The sequence below is a fragment of the Cricetulus griseus genome, chromosome 2 (genome assembly GCF_003668045.3).
Source record: "Cricetulus griseus strain 17A/GY chromosome 2, alternate assembly CriGri-PICRH-1.0, whole genome shotgun sequence".
In the NCBI taxonomy this organism is placed as follows: Eukaryota; Metazoa; Chordata; class Mammalia; order Rodentia; family Cricetidae; genus Cricetulus; species Cricetulus griseus.
The window spans coordinates 49,629,564-49,649,018 of NC_048595.1; the positions used below are offsets into that span (position 1 = coordinate 49,629,564).

At 44.6% G+C, this 19,455-nt stretch overlaps 1 protein-coding gene across 1 annotated transcript in view; it reads right to left on the reverse strand.

Moving 5' to 3' along the window:
- The window catches only part of Pgm1 (phosphoglucomutase 1), a 56,848-nt gene extending 39,774 nt beyond the window's left edge, over positions 1-17,074 (reverse strand). Inside the window, exon 1 of the mRNA XM_027400497.2 lies at positions 16,723-17,074. Coding sequence (XP_027256298.1) covers positions 16,723-16,968 — 246 coding nt within the window. The 5' untranslated portion in view covers positions 16,969-17,074. The remainder of the gene's footprint in view (positions 1-16,722) is intronic.
- Positions 17,075-19,455: the final 2,381 nt, after the last annotated feature.

Sequence of the window (19,455 nt, forward strand, 5' to 3'; positions counted from 1 at the left end):
CTCTCTCTCTCTCTCTCACACACACACACACACACAAAAAAAAAAAAACAAAACACAAAACAGGACCACTCTTCAGTCATTAAAAAAAAAAGAAAAGAAAAACATTTCTGTTGTTTATGGCAACATGGATAGAATTGAGTGCCCCTCAAGCACAACATGTCATCAAGCATTGGGGCTATAATGAATAACTAAGAGACAGAAAACATCCCTCCAGCATTGTTCAAGAGAGGTCCCAGGAACAAGAGGATCCACCTGGCCACTTCCTACAACTGCCCTCAAATCCTAATGCACGGAGCTGCTAGGCAAGACCAAAAACATTGCCACTCAGGGACAATTTTCCTTACTTTGGGGCTGCCTGCAGTGAACTTCTGAGGCCAGACAGCTGAGTGTCAGACCAAGGACATATTGAAAACCTAGTTATTCAGAATAGGTTCCCCTCTCACCCTGAAAGCCTGTGCACGAAACACTGTATGTGAGGACACACCTGTGCTCTGAAATATAAGGGTTAATGGTGTGTAGCATGGTGATAGGTCATTGGCAAATCTGGTAAGAGAGGCAAAGTTGGGAAGGTGGCAACTGCTGCGGGACTCCTGACAGGTATAAAGTGTCTGCATTTCCTACTGAACGCTGACCCTACCCCCAGTGAGCCAGCTCACTTATAACTGTACGTGACTTGTGCAGGCAATCTGCCTACACATCATCTTATACCTTAAACTCATGCTATGACATATTAATTTCAAAAATAAGTAAAAATAAATGTAAAGGGCTAGAGCTGTAGTTGAGTTGTAATGTGCTCGCCTAGTATGCAAAGGCCCTGGGTTCGATTCTCAGCACTACCTCTACACACACACACACACACACACACACACACACACACACACACACACAAATTTTCAAGTAACCTGCCCCAAACAAAACATCAGACAATAAATAGTATTCTAGGAATCAAACTCAAGTTTTTCTGACTCTAAAGTCACACTAACTATAAATCCTAAGTAAGGAAGTGATCTAATTTTTTACTTTATTTTATTTTATTAGTGAGTGTGAGTGCTTGCACACACATGTACATGCGCATGCCCTTTTCAAGAGTGTGGAGCTCAGAGGACAGCCTGCAGGAATCAGCCCTCTCCTTCCACCTTGTGAGACCCAAGGATCACACTCAGGTTACACAGCTGGTCGTAAGCCTCCTCAGTCTGGATAACATCCCACCATTGTCCTGAGGATGCCCACAGTCTGTGCTGTTTTAGTTGCCCTTCGGCTCATCTGAGGTGTTATCACAGGGGCTCTGAGAGGTCTGTTTGAGGCACGATTGAATCGCCCATGGAGTGACTCAATTTCAATGACAACCGTGGTAACTCACATTCAGGTTGCATCCTGGTCCTCAAACATTGGTTTGTTTCCATAATACTCTTTGTCAGACATCAGAATTAACCCCATTCACAGGTGGGGATTCTGAGCTTTGGAGTCACTAAACAGAGCTCAGAACATTTCAAATTAAGTGAAAACTATGGTGTGCACCAAACTCAGTTCCAAGTCATCCTATGCTTCTGTGTGCAATGCAGAGTGCCACCCAGTGGCCTGTCCTCTATTTGGCATTATATCAGAGGCAGTCCACAGGGGCACTGTGTAGGATGAAGCCCTGAAACCTTGGGTATGCTTAAATAGGGCAGCACTTGCCTCCTATGAAAAGATATTCTGGTCTGGACCCATCAAAGCAGTGGCCTGTGTGGTTTATTTGTTTGTTTGTTTGTTTGTTTTGGGGGATGGCTCTCCTCAGGGTTCCCATCCCATGCTACTTGTAGATTAAATGGTAGTCTTTCCTCCGCCCAGAACTCTTCACTCAGAATCTGTGATGGATCTTGAGAGCATCTTGGATTCCCTAGGTGGGCCCTAAATCCAATGACACGTATCCTTACGACCACAGAAGAGGGCAGAGCGTGTGCTCACAGTGATAGACTGAATTATTCAGGCCTAGAAAGCAGGGGTAGGAGAGAAGACAGGCTAACAAAGGTAGCCTTGGGAAGCCAGAAGCAATGACTAGACACAAGCCAAGAACACCTGGACCACCCAAAGTGGAAAGTGTCATAGAAGGGTCCTCTCACTACTATTTCTGCTAACATCTTGATATTAGACTTCTAGTGTCCAAAAATAGGAGATGATAAATTTCTTTTTTTTTTTTTTCTTAAGCCCTCAGCTTGTGGTCATTTGTTTCAGCCATTACAGGAAAGAAACCTACTATATATTTTAACTATCCATGGATATGCCGGTCTCTCCATCGAACACTTATCTTACCATCTGTGTTCTACCAGACACCTTGCACAGTCACTTTACACCCAGGGTGTCAATGTTTGTCAAGTGAATAAATCCATATGTCCCAGGAGGCTGACAGCAATGTTAGATGCTTTTCTGGAAGCTTCCCATCTGGAGTATGACATTGACCTGGGCCAGGGAACCATGCCATAGATCCATCTCATGGTATCACTCACACCAGGCTCAGCCCTCAAATCATCGGGGTCGATGGCCTAAGCCTAACAGGGACTAGAGACCATTTCCTAGCCAGACAAATCTAAGATATATTGTATGGCTGGAGATAAGATGAGATATCCATGCAGTAGCTGGTGGCAGACATAGAAGACTCTTTCTTTGTTCCCTCTGTCTCTGTCCTCCAATGATCTCAGTATCTGAAATCACTGTAAAGACCTTAGTCTCAGAATATTCTGTTTATTAAATAAATAGTGTAGTGCTATTTGAAGGACTATTGTACTTCCCAAAGGCTGGTGTAGGCTTACGCTAATGCTCAAGCCATGTACCACTTCTCTCTATCAGATGTTCCGTGGGGAAGCTGGCAAGGGTAATATGTGTGCTAAGCACTTTTCTTATGGGTTTGACCACAAAGTGGTCACCATAAAGTGTGACCCCCTACCTTCATGACAGGTGCCAGTCTTACTCCCAATACCATCTGAGTGTTCTCTACACTTACTTCCTATTTGCTTCATTTTAAATCTTCTTTAAATTGTATTTCATCTTGAACCACAGAATGAATTTCATGGGTCCATGAAAGGGCCCATAGAGACCTTGAATATAATAGTTTTATTATTACTAGGTCAAAAGGCCTTTCCCTGCCCTCACTCAGCAATGCTATCCTAGTTCTATATCCCAAAGTCTTTCGCAACGGTGGGTCAGATGGGCACTGGCTTAAGGCGTGGATTTCTGGTTTCTGTGACACAGACCTAATGGGACTGTCTTCTTAATTCAGGTCTTGGTATTTAGCCATTTGTTTGTTTTATGTGAGCAAATCTTCCCAATGGGCACAGATGCAGGATGTCCACCAAAAGCACGCATGTGTACTCACCAGAATGGAAGAGATCTCATCCTGGTCCTTGTGACAGATGATAGGAGGTATGAGTGAACAGTGTGGTCCCTGTGGCAGAACACACGGGGAAGTGGGACAGCTGGGTCCCCCTCAGCATGAGCTATCTTCTAGGATCCCCTCCACAGGCAGTGTGTGGAGAGTGCACATGGTAACTCACTTCCCACGGCTCTACCAGAACATTTTCATCTCAGCACCAAAATGATGCTGACATGACACTCGCTCTTCTAGGGGAATCTGCCTCTCCTGTCTGTGGCACTTTCTTTGAAAGTCCTCAGTCATAACAAATTTTATCCTTTGAGAATAGATATGAACTTTGGAAAGAGAGAAAAAAATTGTCTGGAGCCATGTCTAATGAATAAAGTGGGTGTTCAAATCTCATTACATCATTTTAAGTGAAAAATGAAGCCTGACTATAAAATAATGTGACTGCTTTTCCTAGGTGGCCCATAAACCAGTGGCCTGAAAAATAATTCCCATAGAGGCATTTCAAAATGCTCTGAGCACTGGACGCGTGACTGGAGTAAGTGCACAGTCCCAGAGTGGTCACGTGTCACAAGCCAGGGCACAATACTAACTGGAATGCCATCCCATTCATCAGGAAGGCCCTTGAGAATGAAGACATCTCCACTGTGCCTCTAGTGTGCAGGACAGTGCACACTGCCATGTGGTTACTGCCGCTGTTCAGATCTTGAGTGTCCCCAAAGGCCCATGTGCTGAAAGCTTGGTCCCCAGCGTGGTACTGGAGAGAGGAAGTAGAACCTTCAAGAGAAAGAGCCTGAGGAGAGGTCTTTGCATCATTGGGGCATGCCCTCAGAAGCTTGTGGGACTCCACCCTCTTTCTGCATCTCCTGGCTTGTGATATAAGTCATTTTGCTCTATCACATGTACCATGTGCTCCTACCACAAGCTGTCTAACCTCAGACCTGTATGTAAGCCATGAGTCTGCCTAGCCACAGACAAGAACCTCTAAAACCTTGAGCCAAAATAAGCATTTTTTGCTTTATAAGTTACTATCTCGGGCATTTTGCTACAGCAGTGAGAAGCTGACTAATAGAGACACTAAGTTCACTGCCCTTGACACAAACCCTTGGCCTCTGCTTCTCATGAAGCCCCTGGAGCTTTACTGTGTAAATGTAGCTTCCCCTGCCTGGTAACCAAGCTAGACATTAGGTTCGCATACAAACATGCTGAGACCAAAAGTATATTAGTGACTATCTAAGACTGAAGAAGGCAGGAAGGGTGACTAACTCCTAATTAATAGGATTTCTCCTTTAGTGTCCTAAACAGTCAAAGACTAGATTGGGATGGTGGTTGCACAATTCTGTGATTAAACTAAAAAAATATTACCAGGTACAGTGCTGTGTGCCTGTACCTTGCATCTAAGACTACACAGAAAAACAACTAGACACAGCTGGGCAACAAGAGAAGACACATGAATCCTTTTACATAAAAGAGCCACACACAGCCATGAACTGCCCAGCACTGGTCCATGACAAAGAAGTTCTGTTACCATAAACTTTTAAATGTTGTAGTTTGGAACTCTGTTGTAACAGTCAAACCTATATTCTTACTGATATGAAGAGTGAGACTTCTGACCCAAGCACAATTTAAACTATGTGGCACCTGCGTATTTCTTAGGTCATGGCAAGATTGCCATGGATGGAACAGAGCACTGGCCAGTGACGACAAGACTGCAGGCAGGTAGTTAGGAGAACCCGAGACATGGGCGCTGGCTAGAAGGTGGAAATGGAGGGTATGACTCTGCCACAGGGAAGTTTTCTTCAACTGTGGCCTCAAAATGTTCTCTGTGGTTACCAGCCCAAGAACTGACAGACCAGGCTGGCAGCCCCCGGTTCTATCTATAAGGAAACATGCAATTACAACCTGCAATGGCAACCCCATCTTTCACCCCCCACCTTTCATCAAAAGAAGCACCCAAAAGGCACGGGGGTGCTTGATGCTGTCCACTATCCACTGAGCAAAGGCGACAGGATAAAAGTTCCTCCCTGAGGGCAGAACCAGGGCTCCCCACAAGCCCACCCATGACCAGGGCAGGGAATCTGCCCCGGCCAGCACACCACCTCTATAACTGGTGGTTGCTCAGCACATGTCTACATATAACTGTACAAAATTAATTCTTTTTCCTTCTCTCCCAATCTATACTCCCCTACCCAGCCACCTACCTATGTCTCTACATACCTGTACACATACATATGTGGTCATACACTATTACACATTATTAGCTACTGGATGCTGTGCTACAAGGAGCCATACATGGCCTGAAGGCGTGAACACCTCATCACCTAGAGTTTGTGGACTCTGAACTGACTGCATTGTTGGAGGCAATCTGGATGGCTTACCCCTGGGGTGGGGGTGGGGGAATAGTGTAAACAGCAGGTAAGGTGATGGGGTGGGGAGGTAGTGTAGACAGCAGGTAAGGTGATCTATGTGGACGATGAAGCAATAAATAGGCCAGGGATTTTGAGTTTTGCTTCCTTCTCTTACATAATAGAACTACTTTAGCTAACCTCATGCCTCCCAATATACTGGATAAATATCCCCCAAAGGTCCATGTGTTAGGCTTAGTTCTGCACCCAGAACTATTGAGACTTTAAGAGGTGGGCCTACTGGTATTTATCATGCCACTGTTGGTGCCTTGAGTGAGACAATGGGATCTAGCCTCTTCCTTTGCACTAGGCCATAAACAGCATGAACTTCCTCTATCATACCAGAGAATCCACTATGACACACTGTGCTACTGTAGGCCCAAAGCAGTGGGGCCAACAGTTCATCCACTGAAAATACTCTAAGAGGAGCCAAATGAGCTTTTTCCCCTTTAAAGATGTCTACACTCGGGCATTTGTGGCTATGATGAAAAGCTGTCCCAGGAGGGGTGCACAGGGAACCATCTGCAATCAGGTGGGCAAGCACAACCATATGAACAGGATGGCAAAGTCAGAAGGCCACAGGAGGCCGGGCCAACCTGTTTGCATCAGTCATTCCAAGAGAGAAAAACTTCTCTGTTACCATGGTTCAACCTATACAGTCATACAAATTATCTGAACTACCATATAGACTGCATAGTATACACCATGTTCACTTTGTAGCCCACATCAAAGTGTCAACCTCCAGAGCAGCCAAAATGAGCTTTGGGGTAGGGGGAGTGGGGCAAGTGTTATTGGGATGATCTAACAGATTTCAAATGTAAGGCAGGCAGAAAGCCCCAAAGCCATCATGCTCCAATTTACCTGTGCTGAATGACAATCCAGAGCCTTCCCAGATGTGCAACTCAGGGTAGCAGCAAGAGTTTGCAGTGTAATCACACTACACAAGTGTTTCCCTTGCAGGGATTCAGCTAGCTATAACCAACACATAGACAGAGGAAGAGGGAGATTTAACCAGCAAGGGCACTTCTGCCACAATTTCACTCACAGACCTGGTCAGTCCTACACAGCTCCGGGTATTTCCCTGGTCTTGTTTTCCTCTACAGCTCAATAGACTGCATTAATGTTTTCCTGTATATCTGTGCAAAGGATTGAAGGGTGATTTGGATAGACTGAAGTGGTACCTTCCACTCTAACTTAGAACATACTACCCTAGAGTCCATGTAACTTCCTGCATGCACCGGATGCTGATTACTGTCACCACTGACCCCAGGGGGGCCAGCTGGTTCTCGGATTGCAGGTGTCAGTTTCCATTTTGTTTATAGGGGCCATCAAGAGAAGAAGCTACTTGTGGTTTACAATACACTCTGACTCCAAAACTGGCTTTGATTCAATCCAAGAGTGGGAAAAGTGGCTTTGACCCAAAGGCTCAGAACTTCCTCACTCTGGGTGCCCAAGTCCTCCCTGTTTGAGGCTGGCTGTGCTTCTCAGCCACCTGCAGGGAAAACCTGGCATTTGGAACACTGTTCTGGGAATGCTTCACTGGAAGTAAAAGTGTGTGAGCCCACTGAGTCTAGTAGCGGATGGATATCTGGTCAAAAGTGCTTCTGTTGCTCCCTCCATGACTCCACTCACTAGTGACCTGAGAGGAAATTACATTATGGGGTGAGTCAACTTTGTTCAAAGCAGCTGAACACAAATTCAAGTATTCTTTGCCAGAGTAAGCTATGTGGAGTATCTTGCAGGGAAACAGACCTCAATTCCCCTGTGACATTAGATAGTGTAAAAGAAGAAACCATCTCAATTTGGGAAGAAAGTTTACTTTATTGTAAATGGCCATATACACTCAATATCATGTCTTGGTGGTTCCCAAAATTGTTCTATTTGGAGTCCTCTTGTAAATGCATAGACCTCATCTGAACATCAAAACTCTGGAAACCCATTAGTGATGCCTAATCCAGTATCCTTAAGATTTAACTTTCATCCTTAAGATGAAACTCCTTTGAAATACACTCACTTTTATTCATTGTCTCACTTTTGTGTTGTTAAGAGACAGCATCCCACTTTACAGCCCATGCTGGCCTTGAATTTACAGGCCTCTTAGTCTCCTGATCACTGAGATTACAGGCATTTGCCGCTGTGCCCCATGAGATATACTTATTTATAGAAAAGATCAACTGTATGAAATATCAGAAGGCCAAATCCCAGTTCCAACACCACAAGAAGCTGGACAAGTGAACCACATTTCATCGTCACAGTTCACCTTTTAAGAAATGCACCAGGGACAGCCTTCTCCCCATCTAGGCTGGTGAGTGTAATTCTTGCTCTTCAAGGAAACTTCTCTTTGCAACAAATGGAGACCATTATAGAACAACTCAGCCCATCAAAATGCAGAGCTGTTTACTCCAGTCCCAATGGATGTAACGTCAACACAACTCCTGTATATAAGGCTCAGAGATTATGGCAGAAGAGGGTGAGGGGATATTGTTAGAGCTGAGGATCAGGGAGTTTGCTGTGAGATTATGTCCCCTAGAAATGTCCCAAGCTACACCCAAAAGTCTCACCAACATGACTGCCTAAATGTGAGCTGAATAAGGACAACAATGGACATGCTTAAGTGGATGGGGAAAGCTCACGAGGTCTCAACCCTATACAAAGAACTACAGGCAACTAAGGAATACTGAGAGTGGGAGAAACAGTCTTCCCCGGGGAAGAGCACACCGACTGGTTATCCGATACCAATGGTCAGCCTTGAAAACATGCATATGCGTAACATTATACAGACTCAGCTGGTTGCAGTTATGTATTTAGGAATACATATGTAAGCATGTAACAGCAATTAATGAAGAGGAGTGGTATGGAAGAGCTTGGAGGGAGGACAGGGAAGGGAGAAATGATTAACTACATTATAACCTCAAAAAATTAAAAAAGAAAAAAGGAACACACTGGGCACTGATTATGTTAATCCATTTTCCATAATGAAATGCCTAAGCTGAATACAATACAGAGAAAAACGATTGAGTTAGTATGCTGTTTTGAAGGTTGACAGTCGGAAGCAAGTTCTCATCACCATTTCAGATCAGCTCACAGGGCTGCCCTTCTGTACTGGTTAGTTTTATGCCACTTAACACAAGCTAAAGTCATCTGAGACACACTTCCTTCAACAAGACGACACCTACTACAACAAGGCCACACCACCTATTAGTGCCACTCACTTTGGGAGTCATTTTCTTTCAAACCACCACACCAAGAAAGCCATGGGGAGCAAGACAATAAGCAGCTCTCCTCCGTGGCCTATGCTTGAGCTCTTGCCTCCATGTTCCTGCCCTGTTGAGTTCTTTCCTTGATTCCCTTCCATGAAGAACAGTGGAAGTGTGGAAGTGTAAGTCAAATAAATCCTTTTCTCCCTAAATTGCTTTTTGTCAGGGTGTTTCATCACAGCAATAATAAATAACCCTAACTAACAGAGAAACTGGTACGAGGATCATGGGGGTATTGCCAAGACAGACCTGACCATGTGTTTTTAGGATTGTGGAAGAACTTTGGACTAAAAAAGCTATTGAATGTTTGGTGAGTTTTTCTGTTGGAGCTTGGAAGATAAGTGTTGAGAAATACAGACAATAGAAGTCTTCCTGTGATGTTCCAGGGGAACATTTGAGAGTCACTTAGAGACTCTATAGGGGATATTGCATATTTTGAATTAAGAATCTGTGGTTCTGGTCAGCTGGTACTGAAGACTTGGAAGTGGCTTTGAGTAACACCATACCAGAACTTTTGCTTTGGTTGGACAATCAATGATGGTGATTAAGAAAAGACCAGAATCATTGAGGTGAAATCTAGGAAATGGTTCCTCAGAGTCAACACACAGAAGCTGGGTCCTCGAGGTAGCCTAAGTTGTACCTTGTGCTGGCAGCCAAACTTGGTAATGTGTAGAGTCATCCAGGTGCTACTAGTTTTGAAAACATGAAGGGTCCATTGCAAGCAGCTGAGGTTTGGCACTGGGAGAGGCCAGGATAGACCATTAGTGAAGGGGTAGCCTCAATTACAGTTGCAGTCTCAGAAATTAAAGGGATCATGTAGAAAAGTTGAGGCTTGGCACAATAAAGAGAGCTCAGGAAAGGCTATTAGTGAAAGTGCAGCCCATTTGAAGCAGGAGACACCGGTGCCATGGGATGACTACCAAGGAAAGCAGTAGGCATGAAGTGGAGCCCACCTTAGCCTAGAAGACAAGCTGTGTGAGCTGAATAGAAGTGATGCTAACGCTTTGGAAGAGTCCATGAGGTCTTGAGTGAATCCCAGACACTGGACAGTGAGTTAACTTACACTGGTTTTGCTTTGTTCAGACTGTGACTGTGCCCTGGTTCTTCTCTCTTTGGATATGAAAGTTAAACTTATTTTGATTTTACAGAAGCCCACAGTTGGGAGACTTTGAACTTTTAAAGAGATAGTGGAATTTTATAGAGACTTGGATTTAAAAGGAGACTTTGGATTTTTATAAAGCCTGAATTTTTAAAGTATTTGAATTTGTAAAGACTGTTGGGTTTTTCAAGTTGGTAAAATACTTTATATTGTGATGTTGATATTAATATGTATTTCTGGGAATGAACAAGAAGGAAAGGTTATGGCCTAACAGTGATGTGTTTGTGGTCAGGCTGACAAGGGGTCAGTTGTGCTGGATAGTTTTATGTAAACTTAACACAAGCTAAAGTCATCTGAGGGGAGGAAATCTTTAGTGAGAAACTATCTCCATAAGATTGGGCTATATACAAGTCTATAAGGCATTTCTTAATTAAGAGACTGATGAAGGAGGGCCTAGCCCATTGTAGGTAGTAGTCCTGGGAACTATATGAAAATGGGTTGAGCAAGTCATGGTGTGTGTGTGGGGGGCGGGCAAGCCAGTAAGCAGCACTCCTCTGCATAAGGTCCTGCCTCTAGATTCCTGCCCTTCTTGAGTTTCTTCCTTGATTTTCTTCCATGAGGAACAGTCATGGAAGTGCAAGTCAAATCAATCCTTTCCTCCCCTAGTTGCTTTTAAGTCAAGGTGTTTCATCACAGCAATAGTAACCCTCACTGACACACCCTCTGTGCTCACTTCTACCCTGAGGACAGCAGTTGAGAAAAGCCTTCTCCAAATTCCCCACCCAAGATCCTTCCTGGGCCCTTAAAACTTACTTAACACACTAGTCAGTGATTTTTCAAAAGGGGGATGGGCCTTCCCAACAATGAGCTCATCTCTGAATTCACCTGCGTGGCTAGCTATGAGTGGGCATATGACCAAGTATTCCAGGGAATTTGGGGGACAATGGACAAGGCAGTTCCAACTTCCCTTCTTTGATACCTTGCACATGTGGCTGGGCCTGTTCTGCAAATATGGGTGTGGAGTTCAGTCCTCCGACTAGAAAGAAAAAGAAGTGAAGCTCTAATGTTCCTCTCCACAAGCTTCACAAACGGGAGCACTGACTCTTCACCCTTCTGAAAAAACTCACTGCCATGTCTCCATCCTGTTCTCTTGAGGGTTCATTTGATTTTCCTACAAGTCATGTTTTCTAATAGGGACCTCTCTTGCTTTCCTTCTTCCCCAACTAAGATGGCATACAAGCCAGAAATTGTAATGTTCTTGTCATATTTTTCTAGAACTTTCCACCAATATGTTTGTCAATTTATAGGACCCCCCCAAATGGTTGCGCAGACAAAAGGTTTCTTACTATGAGTCCACCAGAGAACAAACCTGTTGGGATTTCATCTGCTGATCACACCATTAGCATCCCTGGGCTAATTTACACTACATTGATGCTCAGAACTGAAATTCACGACACCCTGGGACTTCTCATATAAGGAATTATAATCTACCATTTGCTTGGGGACAGAATGTAATGTTAAATGATTAAACTTGTTTAGCTTTTACATATGGCCCTCATCTCCCTGGGGTCTCTTGACAAACACCTGCCTGGCCCACTGTTAAGCTTATTCGGAGTTCTGCTCCAGTGAGGCTGACCAGAAAGGCTTCTCCAACTTCCACACCAAGAGCTGCAGTCCCTAAAATTTCTCCTTTACCAGCTTTTATTTTTTTCAAAATATCTGTCTTCACCTGACACAGAGCCCCAGAGCTCTGTGAGACAGACACACTTCTAGTCACTGTTGTGGCCCTAGTATGAAAAACAGCACATGGCAGGTAGTCAATAAATTTCAAATGAGTCACTCATCCCGACATAATGTCACTCTTCCCTATCTAATTTTGATTATAGATTAAAAAAGAAAACATAAAACTTACTCTCGTAAGCAGGAAGAATGCTTTCCCTTTTGCCTTTTTATTTTATGGTGTTTGTCTGCATGTATGTTGGTGCACCATTTGAGTTCCTGGTGTCCACAGAGGCCAGAAAGAGGGCATCACACCCTTTACAACTGCTGTTTGCTTGTGCTATGACTGGAACCTGGGTCCTCTTCAACAGCAACAAGTGGTCTTAACCACTGAGCCTTTTTAATATTTAGTACTCCAGCAATAGATCTAAGGAAGAAAAGACTATCCATTTATTTTTAGGAAGAACATTTGTGAAACTGAGAAAGGGAAATTCCCAAACAACTGAATACAAAGTCTTATGTGATCAGGGTTTAGAGATAAGGTCTGTGGCACAGTGCTTGACTAACATGAGTGAGGCCATGGGACCTACACCCAGCACTGAAGGATAAAAAACACAAACAAAAAAGCACATATATAACAAAGATTATTCGTGACTAAGTGTCAGGCTCCAACAGCTACCCTTCCTGCTGCTCTCCTCTCCTGAGAGGTGGGCGTGAATCCTCTGTTCACAGGCTGCAGAGCCTCAGTTCAAGCACTAAGGAAATGGCTTACTCGGTAAAAATGCTGCTGTGCACGAATCAGGACCTGAGTTCAATTTGCAGAGTCTCTACAAAAATTCCAGGTGGGTATGCTTGCAATCCCAGTGCTGGGAAGTGCTGGCAGAAACAGGGAGAACCCTGAGGCTCCCCAGCCAATCAATCTTGCTGGACTGGAAAGCCCCAGGCCAAACAGAGAACCTTTCTTAGATAACAAGGTGAATGGTAAATGTGCCTGAAGAACAGCTGAGGTTGTCCTCTGATCTCCACATACACGTACACACATGTGCCCACATGAAGGAACACACAGACACACACACACACTCTCACACATGCACTCACACAGACACTGTTAAGGCTCACTTCTTTCAAATCCAGAATGTTCTCTCTATTTTTTTAATTCTACTTTTTTCTCTATGTGTATGTATCTCTTCTGTTCTACCTCTCCCAAAAGCCAAGGTATCCTAAGTGGAAAAAGACATCTTTAAAATCAGAAAGTATGAATAACAGAGGAACCATGCAAACATTGCTGGTAATTAAGAATTTTTGAAGCAGAACATTATTAAACTTTTTATATAGGTGGTGTATTAAAAAGTGACTCAAAGAGGGTTCCCTGATAAGTTAGTCCTGCTCCAAATACAGCACAGCTTCCTGAGGGCTTGCTGGCCAGCCAGCTTAGCTTACTTGGAGAGTTTCAGGACAGTGAGAGACCCCATCTTAGGGAGGAAAAAAGAAGATGGTGTATTAAATTAAGAGCAACGTTCTGGTTTCCATACACATGTGTACACATGCAGTTGCACCTATACACACATATGTACCCACCCACATATACACAGACCAAAACAGAGGTATTTGTCCCAAATGGGGATGGTTCTCAAAGCCTGGCAGAGCCGATCTGTGACTGTAAGAGCCTTTACTTCTGGTCAGTGTATCTCAGACCCATTTTGGTATAGGCTGCCCCTGTCACTGAAAGGGATCACTGCTTAGTATAAAGGTTCTTAACCTAGCCTACTTAAACAGCTCCTTCCCAAGTAAGCAGATTGTAGACAATAAATTCATTTTCATGTTTTTGCTTTATATGTGATACTGTGCTCACAACATTGTCTACATTGGTGATTCACAATTCAAGGCAACAGACAAGAAGTCACCTTTGGCCCAGGTACTGTAGGTACAATATGAATTTTCTAGTCACCAGTTACACACCCATGGGTTCTATCAATTAAGGACTGATAATATTCAAAAATAATGAAAAAGAGTAATAAAATATAATACAGAGGCCAGTGAGATAGCTTATTAAGAGCAATTGCTGCTAAGTAAGAGGACCTAAGTTCAAGTCCTGAGACCCATGTGGTGAGAACTAAATCCCATAGTTCCCACCTCTACATGCTTGCTGTGACACATGCACACACACAAATAAACATTAAAAAGTAATAAATGACAAATAAACACACCTACATTGTATTCTCACACACACAGCACAGTATCTATACTGTATTTAGTTTTTATATAGAGTAAGGGCATGAATTATAAGCTAATTCCATCTCATCTTACAAAGGGACTTTGTGAGAAACAAAGAACCTCACTATACAATAACAAATTCGAGAAACTAGTGATAGTGAAGCAGTTTTTAATATACCATTCTGCAAGCAGAGATGCCAGCATGGAAAAAAGGCAAAAATGGCTGCTGTGCTGATTTGGTACAAGTCAGTGGTTTTTACAGTTCCTGATTATGAGATATTCCTGCCCTCCTTTTCCCACAGCAGTACTCCAGAGAGGTACAAACCTTGTATTCTTCTAGCATAGCTGCCTTCCCACCCCCATCCTACAGGTTCAGAATGCAAGGCCTTGTCTAGTGAATGTTCCAGGGCTTAAGACTACTACCTTTTCTGAGCATGGGCTCAGTCACGTAGCGGACTGCCTGCAACTTTCCAGCTCTCAAGAGTTTTCAGACAAGCGGGTGCAAGCTGCCAGCTGGCAGAGAGAGGCCCAATGCCCCCTGCTTCTCTGTGACTCTCTGATGAGCTCTAACTGCACCTCATACTGAAAATGGACCATAACAATTTATTTCTTAAAGACATAATCTTTTATAGAGTTTGGTAAATGAAGAGGTCCTGGACCAATACTCCTGAGTATACCAAGTTAAGACTTACAGGTAAACACAGTCCTGTCTTAAGCTTACTCTCCAGTGGGGACATAAGACAACACAAACATAACTTCACTGGAATTAGATTCATCTATTCTAGCAGTCTCTATGCAAAAGGAGCAGTTGCTTTTTGAAGATGTGATCTGAACTGAATCAATCAGAAGAGTAACATATTAAACCCCTGGTGAGCAGAGGTATTTAATTAAGTCAGAGCAGCAAGCTGGGGACAAAACCCCCAGGGAACCACTAGGGTCTAAGTACTGCAGGCAATTGGGGACAGATTTCCTAAGTAGAATCAGCAAAGTGATCAGGACAAAGGATGAGACTGTTGAGTGTAAAGCCGGCCATTCCAAATGCAGGTGAAAGGTGAAGGCCTACAGCAGTGCTGCACAGAATGAGCAGCCAGAGTCACCAGCAGCTCCGAGGGAGCCTGTCGGTGGAGAGGTGGAAACAGCACAAGTTAGACAGAAGTAAGGTGCTGAGTGGGCACCGTGAGAATCAGTGAACACAGAGCTTGGCCAAAGAGAGAAGAGCAACAGGCCAGTGGCTGAAGGGTGATGACATTTAATAACTGCTTTTGTCTTAACTGATTCTTTCCTTCCCACGCCACAGGGCCCCCAAAGGGACAGATATCCATTTGAACCCTAGAACTCCCACTATTCCAAGAGCTAAGGACAAGGCTCATGTCTGTGCACCCCCTTTTCCCCCCAACCTGTTCTCTGTACAGGGCACAGGCTGGGGAACTACTGAACGAAGATCCTATGAGCACAGGTAGAGATGAAGGGAGCTTCCACACATAGCTACTGGGGGTTCTTCTCCCCTCATGCAAAGTTTTGATGGTCTGAAAACTCAGGGGCAGAGAAAAAGAAATCCTAACTTCCTTCTCTGTGACCCATCCAGGACGAGCTCAGTTTAGATCTTGACAACTGGGAAAAGGAGGTCCTCCTAAAATGTAAGAATTCCTTAATTCTCAGAAGCTGTTCAAGTTCTTGGGACTGGCGCCAGATTCAATGCTCCCTCTAAGTTCTGGTAACTTCTTTAACCTATTTCAAGTATCAAGCCATGATAGCATCTTCCTTATAGGGCTCCAAGAAGATCCTGGAGACACACCAGCGAAGTGTTTGTTACGGGGTTTAAATATGTTAATAAAATAAAACCAAGTGCTGCTAAAATGAATAAGTGTAACTGCTGAGGGAAACGAACCCCAGGGGGAGATTAATATAAGTCAAATGTTATTTTAAATATACAAAAAAAAGTTCTTTAAAACGACTTAGGAAATATCTTGTGGAAACAACCAATTCCAACTTTGCAAATCCACATTTTTGTTCATCAGAAAAAAAATTAAGTTTCACCTCTCTAGTGGACTTTCCCAATTAACCTCCCTTAGCCGGGGGTGGGGGTGGGCGGAACCAGGGGCGTTGCATTGCATTAATTTCCTGACCTGTCAGGACAGCTTGCATAAGAGAGCCCTTGGGTATACTGTTTCTGTTTTAATGAAAATTCAGCTCCAGCCCCCTTAGTGGAACAGGTCCAGTACTGGACTTTTCAAAAGCCTGCACCCAGGCAGCAGGCCTAGCAGGGGCAGAGGCGCCTTCCCCAAGCCAACAAGGGGGTGGGTGGAGGGGAGGCTTGGCACCTGCCCACTCAGATGGTATTACCCCAGGGGGATGAGCCCTCCGGTCGCTGGCCCTTCCAGCGCCAGGCAGGGAGCCAGCGGGAGGCGCCCCAGTCCTAGACCAGAATAGCAGGGCGCTGAGGCGGGTCTGCAGGGCGACGGGCTCACCTTTCCCCGGCAGAGCCACTGTGAACCTGGGGCGGCGGGGGGGGGGGGGGGAGAAACACTAGAGGAGAGCGGGGGCTGTGGGCGGGTAATGCCAAGGTCAAGCGAGCGTGCGCGGGGCGGGGACGGGACTGAGGCGCGCACGGAAGCGTGGGCCCAGTGGAGCCCGCACGTCGCGCACGTTCGGCCCGGCCCGCACGTCCCTTACCCCGTTGGCGGCGGCGATGCGGACGATAAGCTGGATAGCCTCGGTCATGTAGAAGCGGCCGTCCCCGCCCACCACCAGTGTGGCCTCCTGCCTCAGCGCCGGCTCCACCGTGGAGACGATGCTCTGGATGAAATTCTCCGTGTAGTTGGCGTTACTCTGGAACACTTTCACCCGCTTCCGCAGCCCGCTCGTACCAGGCTTCTGGTCCGGGTACGCCTGCGTCTTCACTGTCACGATCTTCACCATGGTGGCGGTTACCTGCGGGGCGACAGCGACTACGGCTTCTGCTGCTGTGACTGCTGCTGGCGGGCGGGCGAGGGCTCCGGGTCCGCTGGGCCCTCCTCCTGGAAGCGACCGCCCAGGGCCCGCCCACGTCGCCAGAGTCCTGCAGCCTGGGAAGGGGACAGGTCACGGGGTTGAGAGGGGCGGAGTCTCCCTGAGGGACACCTGAGCCAATAGTCTATATAAAGAAACATCCCTTATTGAGAGGCAGAGCTTAGTGTAGGGACAGGTCATAGTTCAAGGACGAAGAGTTCAATACTGTTCCCCGTGACTGGGCTCGAGTACCACGTATAGAAACTCTAGAAGCCTGTCTGAAGGACAGAAATTACATCCTCTGACTTTTTTTTTTTTCCTGCAAGGGCAGAATCAACCCCAAAAGTTAAATTAGACTTTCTACTTTTTACATGTTTGCTGTGCACCACGCTACTTTATTAGTGATAGTGGGTATCCAAAGAACTGATTTGTTCTGTATAGTTGCTAAATTGTTCAAAAGTTTTATCTTTGCCTCCTTACGATTACAAAACCGAAAATTCTAATAATTTTCATCTAAAATCCTTCCTCACAACGAGGAAGTTCAACTCAGATTGGGTCTAAACAAACCAGGCTCTTGCCAGATTTACATGGTTTGACATCCATCAGGTTTGACATCAGGTTTGAAATGAAAACTTTCAAGGCAGTCTAGATAATAATCAGTATAGACATAAGGTGTTGTGTGATTACCGTGACAACCCAATGATGGTGAAAACAGCAAGGACTAAAGCAGCCAGAAAGAATTTGATTATTGGGTAGGAGACTTTTCTTGTGACTTTAATATCTCCTTTGTTGACAGTCTCTGCTTAACAAATGTGTCATTTGGCGTACTGAGAGGGAAAAAAAAAAAAAAAAAAAAAAACCTCTCCAGAAAGTTAACATCTGTCTTAAACAAACATGAAACCGTTCATAAAGGATTTCTGCAATTAGTGAGGCTGTGGTAATGAGTGGGCCTGTATTCCTCCACACATGCACACACCATGGATGCACAGACCTATTACAGACACTTGAAATGATCCCAGCCCCAGCACAGTACAGTCCAATCCCTTATAATCCCTTGGTACAGTCATCAATTTATTAGGCCTGAGATTATCAGCTTCCCTTCCCCAGTTCCAGGACTAGAGCATACTGTTAGCCCATAAATGATTGTATTCATACTTTCTGAATGGATAATTGGTGTGTCTGCATTAAACAGGGAGGTTGGCTGACCATGTGAGTATGCCTCCAAACATATGTTGATATATATGTGGTACAAAGTGTATGTACACATAGCATAGCTTGGTATAATCAATGTCAGTGAGCTTCTTGGTAAATAATGTGGAAACTAAATACTAGACTGTTACTCGTAATTTCTAATACGTTCCTAAGAGTTCATAGTTTATAGTCACAGATTTTTTGTAAATTGTGTGAACAAACCCATTAAATAGTTGAGAAAATTGAGGACTGAATAGTGACTATGATTGAGATTACCTATTATGACAATGTAGCATAAAATCCACCAAGTCTTAGAAATACCTACTTTAGAGGGCCTGAAGAGATGGCTCAGTGGTTAAGAGCACTGGGTATTCTTCCTGAGAGCCAGGTTTGATTCCTAACATTTGAATGATGGCTAACAACCATCTGTAACCCTAGTTCCAAGGGGATTGATGCTGCACTCAGGCCTCCTTGTATGTGGCATGAAAAGAAATATCTGCTTTAGAATTATATAGTTTACATTGATGCTTTTGCTATGGTGCTAGTAAAAAGTACTCAAAAAATGGCATATCGTAAAGTGGTGGGCTCAAATTCAGATCCTGTGCTCTTCCTACTTTCTTCACTTTCTGTAGAAGTATAATGAAGCCTTTCACTTAAGAATGGATCTGAAGCCGGACTTTGGTGGTGCACGCCTTTAATCCCAGCACTCGGGAGGCAGAGGCAGTCGGATCTCTGTGAGTTCCAGACCAGCCTGGTCTACAAGAGCTAGTTCCAGGACAGCCTCCAAAGCCACAGAGAAACCCTGTCTCGAAAAACCAAAAAAAAAAAAAAGAACGGCTCTGTACTTGATCAGGTTAGGAGGGGGTGACGTAGAGGGGAGTACTGAAAGAGACTACTAGAAAAGGGGTGCCTTTCAGGGTCAGATAAAAACCTGGCACAAAGGAATCTCCTAGGAATCTACAAGGATGACCCCAACCGACTCCTGACTCCTAACAATAGCAGATGCATAGTGTGAACTGGCCATCTCCTGTGACCAGGCAAGATTTCAAGTGGAGGGAGTAGGAAACCAACTGAGTTACATAATCTTTGACCCACAGTCTGTCCTGCCTAGGGGATGGGCTGGGGTAAGGGTGGCCTAGAGATAGAAGGAGTGGTCCACCAATGACTGGTCTAGCCTAAAACTCATGCCATGAGAGTAAGCCCATCCCTGACACTGCTTAGAATGCC